This window comes from Parasteatoda tepidariorum, chromosome 5 (genome assembly GCF_982258835.1).
Source record: "Parasteatoda tepidariorum strain Cologne lab strain chromosome 5, Ptep-v5.0, whole genome shotgun sequence".
NCBI classification, from domain to species: Eukaryota; Metazoa; Arthropoda; class Arachnida; order Araneae; family Theridiidae; genus Parasteatoda; species Parasteatoda tepidariorum.
Genome location: NC_141759.1, coordinates 1,153,049 through 1,169,384, shown reverse-complemented (window position 1 = coordinate 1,169,384; position 16,336 = coordinate 1,153,049). Strand labels below are relative to the sequence as shown.

General features: G+C 30.1%; 1 protein-coding gene across 4 annotated transcripts in view; it reads right to left on the bottom strand.

Annotated features, from left to right (window-relative positions):
• The window catches only part of vg (transcription factor vestigial), a 68,900-nt gene extending 55,384 nt beyond the window's left edge, over window positions 1-13,516 (bottom strand). For 2 of the 4 annotated variants that reach the window (XR_015433572.1, XR_011637666.2), the window contains exon 1: window positions 13,228-13,503. Coding sequence is in view for 2 of the 4 variants with exons in the window: in XM_016058875.4 (XP_015914361.3) it covers window positions 13,228-13,365 (138 nt within the window). In the remaining 2 variants the exon portion in view is untranslated. Of the gene's footprint in view, window positions 1-13,227 lie in introns of all 4 variants that reach the window. The other 2 variants (XM_016058875.4, XM_016058876.4) reach the window with 1 other exon arrangement.
• Between the last annotated feature and the right edge of the window lie 2,820 nt (window positions 13,517-16,336).

Sequence of the window (16,336 nt, the reverse complement as noted above, 5' to 3'; positions counted from 1 at the left end):
CTTAAAAAAGAGTATCAGTCTGAAATATCAAGAGAATGAGCAGTCATAAACATGAAAATAGAGAACAAAATATTAAGGAACAATGCTTAAGCAAACTTTAAGCGAACAAACAGAGCTATAACTTTGATTTTATTGTGCTCATCAACTATCCTATCTTCAAAAATATTATAAAACTGCTTCCATAAAGAAACTGCTCTAATAATAATTCGCAATTATATTTCAGTTTTAATAATTTCAATTTAAAAAAAAGCAAACAAACTTACAAGTACAGGCAATTTTGAGTTTTAATTATTTTGTTACGCTCCGATAGTTCAAAAATAATTAAGAGCTGCATTTAAGTTTAATAATGTATCATATATCTAATGAGCATGAGTTGCAAAGCAATTGTAAGAGATGTGTGGGGTTGGCGAGCACAGCAAGCAGTTACACAAAATAATAATGTGTAGATTGTAAAAAAATAATACTTCGATTTCTTGCAGGCAACAAAGAATTAAATATCAAGTGAGTGAGAAGTCGTAAGAATTAACGCTTAAAAGTACATGTTAGCAAATTTCTGAATCTTCTTTTCTCGCATAGACAACGAAAAACTAAAATAAACTGTGGTTTAGGAAGAGCAGAAATGGATGGTTAAAAACGAACAATTCATATGAATAAAACAGACTGAACAATATTTTTATTTTAATTTTACTTGTCAATGTACGCAGGTTCTTTTATAATTTAATCCTTTATTTTTTATATTTAATGATACTTCATAATTAACACAGGTGAGAATTTTTTTTATCAACAAATCTCAGCCAGATATGCATTTTTTTCTGTAACCCTTTTCTTTTGATTTTATACATTTTACGAGGTTATGTTAAACTGAATTGCGAACTGTTTTGCGTCTCCGAACATTGATTTTTGTAATTTCGTATACGTAGGGACATTCTGTGAATTACTTTTTTCAAATGTTATTTCCGTGTTCCGGGGAAATGCATGCAATTAAAATCGTAACGTATTTTAATTGAAAGAAAGGTCTGTCGCTAAAAAGTTTCAAAAGATGCATAGAATTTATTTTATATTTTAGAACTAGCCGTTGAAGCAGCCGACCCAATATTTTGGGCTCACGACTACTCATGTTCAACTGTTTCATTTTGAACCCGATCCTGAAGACAAGGGAACTCCTGGATCAAGTATTGGGAGAAATTTGCCTTTTGATGGAACTAACCAGCATTTGCGTTACTTGTTGTAGTTCATTTACGTCGCACTAGAGCTGCACAATGGGCTATTGGCGACGGTCTGGGGAACATCCCTGAGGATGATCCGAAAACATATCATCACAATTTTGATGCTCTGCAGAGGGGATGGCTACCCTGTTTTGGTAGCCCGACGACCTGCACGCGAAGTCGAGCACTTTACGGTAGAACAGTTTAACGAGGACCCATACCGCACACCCTCGGTCCATACGCAGACTGATCCAAGTGGTCACCCACCCGAACACTGACCGCAGCCAGTAATGCTTGACTTCGGTGATCTGGCGGGAACCGTGTCTTAACGATCAGTCCACTACGGGACGCATTTGCGTTACATGGAGAGGATAAGCACGAAAAACTCTCATGGTTAACCTGATGGCAAGGGGACTCTAACCCATGATCCCGTCTACCACTGAGGATATTTTTACGCCAGCATTGTGGTGGGTGCAAGTCAGATGTGGATCCGTATCAATCAGTCATCGCTGGGATTCGAACCCGGTTCACCTCATTGGAAGGCGAACTCTCTTTCACCTGAGCCATCTCTTGCTCTAGATGCATGTATTGGATATTTTTTAAAAATTCATTTTAATGAGACCGCTACCACTTATTCAAAGCTAGATTTAAAAAAATATTTATCAAATGCGCAAACAAAGTAAGCTGGAATACCAAAACAATCCCTAAGGCCTTGTGAGAGCTGTTTTATGGTGAACAGGGGTTGGCTTGTTATTATAATTTATTTATAATTATTTATTAACTTACAAATATCTTATTCATAATTATTTATTAACCTATCAATATCTTAAAACTGTAGCCATCGAAAAAGCATGTTAAGCCTCATATTTCTTACTATTTTTATGCGCATTAGTCCTATTATATTCTTCTCTGAAAAAATAACGCGTATTGCTTCAGTTTAGACCCCTTCATTTAACTTCTAGTAATTTTAAATTAGTTTTTTTTCAGATAGACAATTTTTTTTCGTGTTTCTTCAACTGCGTTAAATAAAGGATATAAAAATTTGCTCGATGATGAGATAAAAGATTTATATTCTGATATGTTATTTTAAAGAATAAGCAAGAAAAAAAATTTATGCTTATGGAGTGAATTCTGAAGAAAAGGTAAGTTATGAACAATTTTATAGGAAACGTGATTCAATTGTTAGGAAACATGATTCAACTTGTTAGGAAACATGATTCAATTTAATGCTTCATTAAATTTAAATAAAATTTGCACTGTTTCATGGTTTTAAGTGCCGATATTATGGTGCAAATGTGAGCTCATTTATCAGTTATAAGAAAGAGGGAGGGGGAGGAGCTCATAAGATGCCGGCACAAAGATAACCCCAGATGAACTCTTAAGATGTAACGAGGACTCAAAAAGAAAACAAGCTTCTACTCAAAAGGTGATTATCTTGTAATAATACTTAACCTTGTCTTTTTGGTTCTGTATACCATTCTCGCTAACATGTGTCGGTAATATTTTGAGAAAACATGAATAAAAGATAACGCTCTTCTTTTTGCAAATAATAATAATATTGCTTAATGGCATCCTAATAACTATTCAATATTTCAATTCAATTCCAATTATATATTACACAACATTTTAATTCAATTCCAGTTCTTAAATTTCAGTTCAAATTCACCTTATTCTGTTTTGAATATTAACATTAGATATACGATATTTCAATTTTATTTCAAATTATTAAGTTTCAATTGTTTACATTAGCTATTCAATGCTCAGTTCCAATTATTTATATTTATTATATAATATTTAAATTTGATTCGAATCATTCAATTTTTATTCAATTTCAATTTATTCCAATTCAATTATTTACATTTTTTTTTCTATTCTGATTTGTGCCATCCTTTTTCTCAACAACCGTCGGTTAGTTTCCTGGAAAAAAAATAGGACTTTTTATTCTTCTTTTCCGTAATAAAATGTGTATAATATTCGACCAAATTTCAATTATTTATATCTATTACTGATTATATTTTATATTTATAAGTCTCAGTAATTTCATTTAACATAAAATATTTCAGCAATTTTCATTGATTATAAAATGCGTCAAGAATTTATATTTATGTCAAATTAATTAGATTCATTACACCTTCTTTTAGAATTTTCTTGAACTCATGTCTTATGAATTTTGATATTTCAATAATTTATATTTATTATAAAATATTTTAACAATTTTTTTTTTTCAAAAAATTTCAATCATCAATATTTATTTTACAATATTTATTTTTCTAATATTTATTTAAAAAATCTTCAGCAATTTTATTTATTAAAAATGTTTGAATAATTTATCTATATTAACTATATTTTCCATATTTATCTATTATTATTTATCTATGTTTATTTACATTATTATAAAACATTTTTTATGTTTACATTTATGATATAGTTCAAAAAAAATTTTTTTTTCGTAATGCATTATTCAGTTTACGATAATCAGATATGAGAATTATTTTACTATATGCTTTGAGAAATTGTTCTCAGACAATTAAATTCTCATGAAAATTTTTATTCTTCTGGGAAAATGGCGGAAAGTAAGTAAAAAAATGAAATAAAATAAAAACACAGGCATATTTGGCACGTTTACAATCAGGAACACGTTTATAAATTAGGATTACTTTTCTTCTATATATTCTAGATAAAATTATTCGTTTGAAATCCCCAGTACAGTTCCACTGGCTGAAATCTATATGTTCTAGATACAATTATCGTTTGAAATCCACAGTACAGTTCCGCTGAAATCATATATGTTCTAGATATAATTATTTTTTCTGAAATCCACAGTATAGTTCCGCTGAAATCTACACGTTCTAGATACAATTATTCGGTTGAAAACCATAGTGCAGTTCCGCTAAAATCTACTTTTTTCAGTCTTCGATCATAAATTTGTCTAATAACTTCGATTAAAATTAAACCACTCTCAAAGAAAACCGAGGACTAACTAAAAAGGAATATTTCTAAAAAAGACTTCCCAGAGAAAAGAAGAAAAAATTCCATAAAAAAAAAAAACGCAAAACAGGCAACAAACTTCATATTTCATGATCTAAATTTATAAAATGATTCACTCAAAGAAGATTTTTATTCGTCAGCATTTTGTTCTTAATCTTTAGAGACATTATTATATTAAAAATACCTATTTTCACTTCAGAAATAATAATCTACGCTCTAATCAACAAGTTCAAAGAAAACAACAATATGTCTGCACAGTTAAAAGTATGATACACGATAACCTTATTTACAATGTATTAATGAGATGATGAATAGTAATAGATAGATCCCAAAATACCCACTTCATTTTATAAAATCCATAATAATTTTGAGTGATTATTATTCCATGCATAAATAATAGGAAATACAACAATTTAACAGCAAATGTTAAAAACGTTATTCAAGAAATAATTCTACTTAAAAATCAATTTTATGACATTCAAATTCGTTAAAGATAAAAAAAAAAAAAAAAAAAAAAAAAAAAAAAAAAAAAAAAAACATTTAAATTGTCACAAGTTGAAAATTCAACTGATGTAATAGTTTCAAAAGTGTGATTATTTTTAGTATCTCTGAATTATAAAATGAAAAATATTACAAAACATTTTGCATTTTATTAATAGTTTAAATGTGATTAAAAAATTCATAAAATTAATAAAAATAAGATAAATGCATACGTTAAATGAATAATCCCACGAAACTGAAAGCGGAGAAATATTACCTGATTAAAAACTTCATTCACTTCAGAAATATACAAATAGGAAATAATTGTCCACATATTTCAAGCGTTTCAAAAATATTCTCACATTTTCAAGACTTGCGAGACGTGAATGAGAAAGAACAAAAGTAATTTGAAATGAAAGAGGTTAAAGTTGCGAAATAGGAAAAAATAATGGTTAGAAAAAAAGCTAAAAAATTGATTGGCGTAGAGAGAGTAAAAAAATGAGAAACGAAACCCGAAAAACCGCAATAGCCGAGAGGGGCAAGTCAATGTAAAATGCATTCACACGCGCTAGGTAGAGAGGGTAAGAAACTAATGTCATTAACAAGGAAATCAACATTCATATGAATAAAACAAGATTCCAAACATTTTATTAAAATTATGTAAAATTTAAAAGATAGGACAAATAGGTACGTTATTAAAATATGTGACTAATGTAAGGTAAGAATATGTATTAAAACATTGTGAACAATTTTAAGTATCCTTTCTTGTTACAGGATAAATATATTTCATTATAATCACTGTGATGATGTATACACTTAAAGGAACTAAGTCAGTTTGATAAAATTCTCAATTTAATAATTGAGGCATAAGGACCTGAAAAGTGCAACTTGTTTTAATGCAATTTATATTATGGATAGTACAGCTTCTTCGACCGATTGAAAGTAGCTATACATTTCATTTGGCTCTATCAACTATTAGAGAACTTGTTGTTCATCGTTAGATTACGGTCAGTGACCAACAACAAGTATTGCATTCACTGATAATAAATAAATGTATGGTTGGAATTCATGAATAAATTTATGGTCACTGACAATAAATAAATTCATAGTATTTTTTCTCAAAAACTGAATGACCACTGACCGTAAATCAACGTTGTGCTCATAAGTTATCTTTAGTTCGGTCCTTCACGTTGTTTGAAATTCGGACAATTCAATTTGTTTGCCGAATCAAGGCAAACGGTGGAACGAGACGAAATAATCTAATGCGATAGTGTACTGTAACAGAGTGTATTGTAAAATTGCATTGTGTTATTGACTGATGTTTACCTGTAATTTTACGGTACAGTGTACTAGTTCCATTCTCGATGGAACTTTACATGGTACATTACTTGAAATTTTCCATTCACTGCTGGCGAAGGAATAGAAAGTTTCCTAAGAGAATCTAATGACTCAAAAACAGAATAGTAGCTCCGCTGTAGAATTTGTTTGCTTGCACCCACCCACAGATACACACACATAATATATATATATATATAATAATAATATTCCGAGACCGTAATTTAAGACAAGAAGTTAATGCATAGGATTCATTTTAGATTACTTATGGCTGTTTTTTTTTTAAAAAATTGAAAACCGAAATATTATATCTATAAATAACTATAATTTCAAAAGAAATACTTGAGGGATATCCATTACTATAATGTCTGCCCTGGTAGATAATTTAAATTGTCTTCATAAACATCGCAATTTAAATAATGTTTTATTTATTTTTTAATAGCTTCGTAAAATGTAAGAAAATATGCACATAACCAAATATATGTTCTGAAACTATATGTTTTGTTTCAAATTTAAAACAACTAAAGTAGTTCATATGATTATTAACTAAGTATAATGTAACCTATTTTTTTAGTAACTTTCAAATTAATTAGAATTTATTATTAATTATTGAAAGGTTTCTGTTACCTAGTGTTCAATCCTAAAACACACAAACGTTTAAATTAAGTATAAATCTCGACTATGCTTTATTATAAAGTTGCGATTGCGCATGACTTAAAAAAAAGAAGAAAAAAAGAAAGATAGTTACTGCACGGAGAAGAAAGTCGTAGATCAGTATAAGCTGGGAAATTCCGTCTAACAATCGTAACGTTTGTAGATTTCAAATCCGTGCAATTTCAAAACAAAGCAGCTTTAATATTTTATGTTTAAAAAACTGTTGGTGTCATCTACTTTTATTCCAATTTTCATTAATTTTCCTTGATTAACATATTTTTCTAAAATTTAAAAAAACAAATAACTGCTATGGATGCAGCACATGAATTATATTTCGCTAACAACCAAATTTAATAAAAACTAGTGTAAGTATAAATTATCAAAAACTATATTATAAATTCATAGCATTATTTTTTAATTTAAACTTAGTCATGTGCATTTAGAGTCTGTGAATGTTACGTTCGCCATGACGGAATTGCACAACTGTAATATCACATGAACTGAAAATAGCCATGCGTAAAACGAAAAATATCCATATTAGAAACGGTAACATCAGCTTGTAAAACGAAAAATAATCCCCATTGAAAACGGAAAACAACGCTTTCTTGAAAGAACGGAATGAAGTAGGCAACTCCAGTACAGATTCTCCATTTCTTGAGGAAATTAAAAAATATAGTGTGAGAAGAATTGAGTGTTTATTATCCATGGTCACTTATGTCGATGGAGTACGAGAGAGATATGTTTTAGAATCAGTTGAGTTCGAGCACTTTTATGTCCGCAGCCTGAATTGAAAAAAAAATTTAAACTTTGTATTTGAGTTATGAAGCTTTAATATAAATTATCAATTATAGTAATTTTGAAGTGACAATTCAGAAGGGCGAATTATTATTAAGTTTCGTCTTGAGAGATATCGTAAGTGCACTCCTTTTTTCTTGAAATCAAAACTTCGTCAGTTGTCTTTGGTCAATAGTTGTAAAATTTCCATTTCTTCTCTTTTTTAACACATTGCTGACCAGCAATTGTACTCAGAATTTATCTCATGTCTCCAGATATTATTTCGTGATTGGATGTGAAAGTTAAACAACATAAATAAATTGTATTCATTATTCAATTTTAATATTTCTTTTTCTTGTGTAAAAATCTCCTACGAGTAACGATACACGAAAGCTTTTACAAATATATCTAATTTTGTAGTTGATTTTTTTTTTTTTGCCAGTGATTATATTAAGACATATTCGTTACTATAAGGGTGAATCATCATAAGGAACTGTTTTAGAAAATCAGGAAGTGTCAGTTGCTATACTGCACTCTTTGGAATCCACAGTTATCCATTCTCTAGTTACATCCAGTAGAAATTTCTCGCTTTATTTTCCGGCAGATAAGTACATTGAACATATGTACATATAATACACAAAACTCATTGTACATATGTACATATAATGCACAAAACTCATTGTATATATGTTCATACATTACATGTATACACATAAGTTCATATGCATTGAACAAAGTTGAGTTTTTCAGAAAAAAAAGGCTAAATTTTTTTCTTTTAACCATTTGAAACGTTTTCATAAAATACTGTAATTAGACAAATATTGATCGGCAAGATCTATTCCCTTCATGTGTTTATTGTACTGTAATATGCACGTAGGCTTAATTGTATTCCGCCAGGTCTTATAACCGAGAGAAACAGCTTGAGGTTTGCTGACCAACAATTGTATACTGTGTGATCTCCAAAAACGCACTGAAAAAACAACGGTGACGAGGGAGAAAAAAAACGCACGTCACGAGTTTATTCGTAGCAGGTGGCAACGTTTTGCTATGAAAACACGAGTTAACTCGTGACCGGTCAACAATACGTTAAGAATATTGATCAGAAAGATCTTTAATTGTCTTGAAAATGCTCTTTTTAACTTGACAAAAATTTGCTAGTTCTTATTTTTCCAAACCATAGAAACAAAAAGCATAATTATTTGTGTTCCCATTAGGTCATGAAAGCTAGATCATGCTTTTAGAAATCTACAACTTTTGAAGAGCACTAAGTATACATATCTACATAAGAAAATGCATACAAGGTTATTGTGCATTCCATTCTTTTGTATGGTTACGAATGCTGGAGCTTCAGGAAATTAGTATAAGAAAGACTAGAAACATTTCAAAATAAATGTGTAAAAATAATACCAAAAATCTTTTGACCCAATATAATATCATACAAATAAGGAAGAAATTTAAAAAAAACAAAGACGGAAAGGGCTCGGCCATATGCAAAGAGCAAAAAGATCCAATCTTGCAAATGTTGAAAGTAGATGGTCACATGATGTGAAAAGAAAAAGAGGAAGATTAAGACAGGCGAGGTAAAGCTACATAGAAGACCATTGCAAAAGAGGATTGACAGGATGGGAGGAAGCATCATGTGTTAATTGACCAAAGATAGAAATCCTAGGGGAGGGGAAGACTCAATGTTTGGCAATCGACTCAAGAAGAAATCGTGAAATTATTCATTTCAAAACAAAACACACCTGTTCATCGTGGTAATATAAGAGTTTTAACTTAATCTATAATCATGAAAAAATAATTTTTTAAATAACTTGAGCGGCAGTTGATATAAGAAAATATCTACTAGAGTAAAGTGTGATTTCGCTATCACCCTTTTCATGACAACACTTCCCTTATCAGTGCAATATTAAGAAGAACCTTGTGCGAAGGAATTAAAGAACAGATATTTCTAAAAATTTCCATCAATGGAACAAAAATAAAAAGGAAATTTTCTTGATTATGTAAGTTTTTTGCTGCTAAAGAGTAAACAAAATTAAAAGGATATCGTGCGAGAATAATGTAAAATTCGCTTAAATATTTAAGGTGATACCAAAAACTTAACTGAAGCAGTAAAGTATTCAAAATTATATAATTAATCAAAACATAAAGTTTTTTCTTCTACTTCAACATTTCCCGTTTTCCACCTTCTTTATCACAAACAATTTGTTACTATTTAGAAAGGTTTCCTTTAATGATATTTGTGAAGAAAGTGTCATATTTAGTGTGTGTTCACTGCTTATAGTATCACCTGAATACTTTCAATCTCTCTAATTATAAAGAAGTTCGCATTTAATAATAGACGTGATAAAAATAAGAAGAGTCAAGAAAGACGAATAGTGAAGATAATACAAGAATAATACTATAAGAGAAATATGAGAGCAAAGAGTAACCGGTAGAGCCTGTGAAGTATTGTAAAATGTATAAATAATGTAACGTAAAGAGTGATAAAAATATGAGAGAGACCCTATGAATAACGCATAATAGTCCTATGAATGATACGGGTAAAATATGATAGGAGTGCTATAAAAGCAGAAAGTAATAAGAATGTAGTATGATATAAAAAGCTAAACATCAAATGATAAGAGGCTGTTGACGTCATAAGAGTAATACAAGATCTAAGATAAATGTCTTAAGTGTTAAATAAAATTGACTTGAATATAGTAATTTTTTATAGTAATCGAAAATAATCTATTTCAGGTACCCAACTAATGCTTGGAAGAGAAAAAAAAAAGCTGTCCGTCACAGAGTATTCATCGGCACAAGACGAAAAAAAAAAAAAAGATCTCCTTATTTTTGTAATGAAATGAGGTGAAAATGTAAATAAAATGAATTGTAGAATTAGCAATGAACGATGACTTACTGAGAGCAAAAGAAAATATTCGTGCATCTGCTTTTCTTTTCAGTTTTTAGTCAATGGAAAGGGTGAAAATTGCAGTGAAACAGATATTATCAAAATACAGTACTTCTCTTTTATTATTTTAAAAAATTTGTCCTGCTCGCTCCATTTTTCAAGTCCCATAATTTATTCTCATTTATTATTGTTCATTTCTTCTTAAACGTAAATATTTCTATCAAAAACACTGAAAATTACGATTTTAAATATTTTTTTTACATTTGTGTAAGAATATTTTGTTAATGTGTTAATTGTAATGCAATAAGCCACTCTATGACCTAGATTTTAAAACTAATTATCTGTACTTGAATAAAAAAAATAATTAAAGGAATACACATTGTGGAAATAACGAAAATAAATGCGAAGACTAAGAGCAATTCAAACAGAAAACGGTTTTCATCGCTATTTATTAAGTTTATTTCTCTATGAATGTTATGATTGATATCTACTCGAATGCGAGCTTATAAGATAAAAATATTATGATCTCGTAAGGGAAAAATATTTTTTCTGCAACAATAGATAAATAATCAATGCTTAAAATAAAAAAAAAAATTTAAAAATTCACGAAAAAGTACTTATAATCGGAATAAATAGAATTTCGAAAAACAAAAAACTCCCGTTAAAAATAATTCAAAATGATCTTATCAGCACCTCGAATTTCAGCTCTGTTGCATTTCAGCAGACAATGGAACAACCAACATGTTTTTGTTTTCTAATCACAAGATTAATTGGAAAGTTAAATGGAATTTTTTTTATTCCATCATAATCCCTTTTTCCCACTCCCCTTCGTACTTTCAAGTTTTTAAGTTTTATAGGTTTTGAGCAACAAAAAAAAAAAAAAAATGTGTGAGAAATAACTCGGAAAGAAGCACTTAGAATGGCAAAACATTCAAACAAATTGAAATTTCGTAAGAAAGAAAAAAAAAAAACTTTAAATTCAGTTCATAAGCAAACATTCTATTTCAGCAGGGCCAAATTTCTAGTCTGCAGTTGCATTCTTGCGGCCTGCAGAGTGGCTTATATGCTTATTTCTCAACAATTTTTACAGAGAGCTAAATTTTTTTTAATTCCATCATAATCCCTTTTTTTACACGCCTTAGTCTTGATGTCTGATATAGGGTGAAATTAACGATTTAAACAGGATAGAAGACATCGTATCTGCATCATTATTCACAAAGTCACCTTACAAAACACGTGCTTCTCGTATTCATATTATAATGTCATCAATTACAAATATTTTAGATTTATTTGAAATGAATACATTTTGTTTCTTGATTAACATAAAATTAACATAAATGTTATTTGATATCATTTTTTCAATAACAAAATTTAGGGTTTGAGTAAACCCATTTTATTTGTTAAAAACGTTATTTAAATACTTAATGGTGAGGTCGGGAAAATGTTTCTTGTAAAAATGAATCCTGGGCTGTTTACGCATTTTGATTGCATTCATAATACAGTTCAGAATTTTAAGTTTTTAAGGAAACGTTGCGGTTATTGATTTCTAACAAAATTACCTGCTAGCAGTTACACTGAAATGCTATACACTGAAATGCTTCTGTCTGCAGACAAATGAAGGCTACTTAAATTATTTGCTCTGGTGACTGTTATTTATTAGAGATCGGCATAAAACTTGATAGTGAATAAGATAACTAACAAAAAAAAGTTAGGTCTTTATAATGGAAAGACAAATTCTCCTTAATTGCCATTTTAGAACAGTTTTTAATTCATCGTTTTTAACAATAACTATGAATGAATATGCTTATTACTTAATGAGTTTTATCTAACAACTAACTCCAGGGGTCTAGTATAAATATGTAAACGAGCACACATAAATATGCCGCGAGTTTAAGAGTATTAGTGAATTTAAGTTAATCCTAGCATGGGTTGTTTTTCTTTTTTTTTAGTTCAAAAATACCAATAAAAAGTATGGTTAGGTCGCAAATCTCATACAACGTATTTCTTTAACAAAATTATGTTACGTGGTGGTTACAAATGTAATAAATGATCGAAGTTTATTGCATTTTGGTTGCTACCACTGTTAAATGTTTCTTAGTACCGGAGCCCTGATACAAAATTAACATAATTATGTGGAAGATTTATCTTGTTAAAATTGTATATTTGTTGTGAAGGCCGAATCATAATTAATCAAATTCAATATAAAAACAAATAAAAAAGTTGAACGTTTGTTACCACATTAAAATATTTAAGGCGAATCTCTCGTTAAAGCAGGAAAGTATGAGTTTATTATTCATTAGGCTTTAACATAAATTATTGTAAATATTGTAAAAAAAATTTAATCAACAAAATTCTCTTAGGCTGAAATTGGATCCATTTTCAATTTACTTCACAAAGTAGAGAAGATTAGGTAAGCATAGAATAAATAATTAGTATTAAGATATATCGAAACTAGCTCATTGGCATAAGGCTAGCCTTGAAAAAAAAACACTTTTATTTTAAAAGGAAAAAAATTATTATTATTTTCTAAATGCACATCAAAATTTACTTATTTGATCCAAAAGGAGGATAGAGTATACTTAATGCTACTTAGACTAAAGCAAAAAACAACATCATTAAAGCACCAAAAAAAAGGAGCATAAAAGAAACTGTCATTTGGTATTAAACACCGAGGAAAGCATTCAACAGAACGTGTCCATTTCTGTCCTTTTATTTAGGCTTTATGACGCTGTTTTTTGTTCTGAAAATAAAGATAAAAAAATTTGCAAAGTGTATTCAAAATCATGATGAGTAAGCATTTTTTGTGTCTAGTTTATAATAATTGTTTATGCTAGTCATCCTCATCGGTTTGCGTTTAGATTTGAGTTTGCCACTGGGAATAAAGAATCTTTAACTTACTCGATAGTCCGCAGACACTTGAGTAGGTATGGGTGCGAGGGGTCCGACGGCCCCCGTGGACGACACGGCAACTTGTGATCTCTGATGATACGGAAAATACGGCGAGTACGGCTGATACATGACATCCGCGCAACTCATGGTGCACCCTTTCGATGCATGCAGAATCTTTCACAGAACAAAAAATTCAAACGACACAAATTTTCTATATTCGAGTACACCACAGGATCCGGAAACTTCTTGCACCTTAAACTTCTGTTTTTGGTTTGGATGGGAGTCATTTTTGGGTGACGACGGCCCCCCGGATCCCGCAGAATGGAGGAATGGGTTACCAGAAAACTTTTCGCCACCACTCTCGCCAAAGTTGGAAAACTATCGCCATCGTTTTTCCGTCACTTGAGCAGAACTTGACAGATGAATTGGAATCCAATGAATGTATCACAGTGTGTCACACATTTTTGAGGAAAGGACAGACATTTTTCGCATAATTTTGTGACGCAAATTATTCAACGATTAGTAGTTGCGTTTCAACTCTTTAGATGCTTTGTTTCGTAAATATGTTTTTTTTCAATAAAAAAGGTATCTCAATTTCCACCCTACGATCGAACAAAATAAATAGATTCAACATTATTGTTGTATAATTGTTGATTTATATTTAATACACAGAAAATTCGATCAAAATAATTAAAACTATTAAAGAGAAATGCTCCAATTTAAAAGAAAAAATCGCAATTAATTATTGAGTCCAATCTTCTGTGCGGTATTAAGGCTATAGAATCGGAGAAATTTTGCACGAGTTGGAGTCAGTAAAATGGGCAAATTTTTTCGACTCCGACTTCTGTTACTTAAAAATTTGTTCTCATCGGTTAGAAGAAACAAATCTGTTGGTCTTAAGAAATTTATTCAAATTTGGTATGGAAACAAAATATTATTCAAATGAATAGTATGATAATTAATACCTACTTCAAATCTAATTCATCCGATTTGAATGTTTTTGAGCCTATGTTTGATTAAATTAATAAATAAATAAAATATAAAACCTTATTTATTTAGTTCATTTGAAAAGTTAATTAAAGAGCTATGCAAGCCTATGCAGCATATTTGTAACAGTTTCCTAGTACCAGAATTTCTTGCAAAAAATTTTCGCGTATCTTAACATAAAAAGTGGCGGCAACTGCTTCACACCAATGAAATGCTCCATTACACCAAGAATATTCCTTTTTCACTACTTGAGGTATCATTTTTTACCTTCTTTTTTATATTTAATAACACTAATATTTATAATTACAATAAAACATGGTACACATAAGAGACATTAAAGCTATTTTTATGTTACGATATGAAGTAAGAAACATTAATTTCGAAAGCATATATAGATTAATTCCTAAAATAAAATTAATTTCTAAGTCAAATATAGGAGAAGCACAGAGAGAATATAAAGATGACTTAATGGAAGGGGATAGAAAATATGGATGATGCAGTTCAGAGAGATTTAATAATTATCCTTATTACACAATTAAAAACTTATTTTTGTGGCTACCTTTTGTTTTGATCAGTGCGTAACAGCGTCGAAAACTTTTACTGTTTCTCCCCAACTTGAATTCAAATGTAAATATGTAAACAATCTACAGATGATATTCAAAGCTAGCCAATATCGGTGTTTTCGCAAAATAATTCTCCTAATCAGTTCAGTATATGACTAACGATTATACTTCAAACTATATGATTAAAAGTGATGTTTTTACGAATAGCGCGCTTCTCGTCTATGTTTTTAGAAGTCTCAAAAATGAAATCAGTAGAAGATTTGTACATGAAGATAGCTTTATTAACATTTAAGAAAAGTAAAATGACGTGGGCTTAAAACAAATTTCAAAAAAATGTATCGGATAAAACGCAGAATCACTGGTTTTTGTGCTTTTGAATAATTCTTAGGCCACCTCTATTATGATACAGCACATTTTTTTTTTTTGTAACATTTGTCATTTACTTAAGAATTTTGCGAATGTTGAGTAAGTTCTTAAGATTTCAGTGTTTACAAACTTCATAGCATATTAATTCTTAAAACCTTTCTTAAGATGATAAATTGCTTTGTAACTTATTCAAGCAAAGACTCTTTTTAAGATTGTAAATTGAAACAGATTTATGATCTGAAAAATATGATATTTTATAAAGACGTGTCGCGTCATGGCCGTCTTTGCAATGTATGCATTTAGAGGTTTAGCCAAAAAGATTTAAATGCATATTAAGAGTCGAACATTCATTTGTAAACCACAATTCAAGAAGTGGACAACATTTAAAACTGTTTGATGACTGAAGGTGAAAAACGTGAAGGGTGAGAAATGGTGAAAAACGATTATAAGAAACCACTTTGAAATTTAATCCGTCAAGCAAACTTGTTTTGATGTTTTTAACTTCACCTTTATTCACAGTTATTCGTCTGATTTTAATAACGTTTTTGCTTTTTCGTTGTTCCCTTATTTAAATGTGTGACCCCTAACAATTTTGATTTCATTTTTGAAAAGGTACCTAACAATGTAAATTAAGAGCAGTTGCTACCTAATACTCTATATTTTTCTTCAACTTATGTGTAGATTCTTAAGATCAGTTTAAATATGGAGTAAGCCTCCATAGAGAAAATTAATTTAGTAACCCTTCACTAAGAAATTTTCGTAAAATTCTGACAGTTGGCCGTTGATTTATACAGCCAGATGAAGTATTGACCGTTTTTATTTTATACGGCTAGCTTCAGTGTTTGTCATTTATTTAGACGGAATTCTTTGAGATAAAAGTTCAGTGTCAGTAACTGTCACGAACTTGAGCGAAGCAGCCAGCTTATTGCAGCTTCCTAACTCCATTCGGGTGCATCAGTCTGCGAACAGAACGACGGCATCTATAAGAACCTCTCCATGGGTGACCATGACATGGGGACTCACTCCTCGACACATAGCAATACTGCACTCGTTCCACAGTTTACCGTACTACGAAAAACACATCATCCGAGTCTTAAGCAACCTTTACCGATCATTGACGCTAATCTAACGGCGACGTTTTGTACGGTGTTGGTACTTAGAAAATCACTGGATTACAAAATCAGCGCTTTTTAAGATCGGAG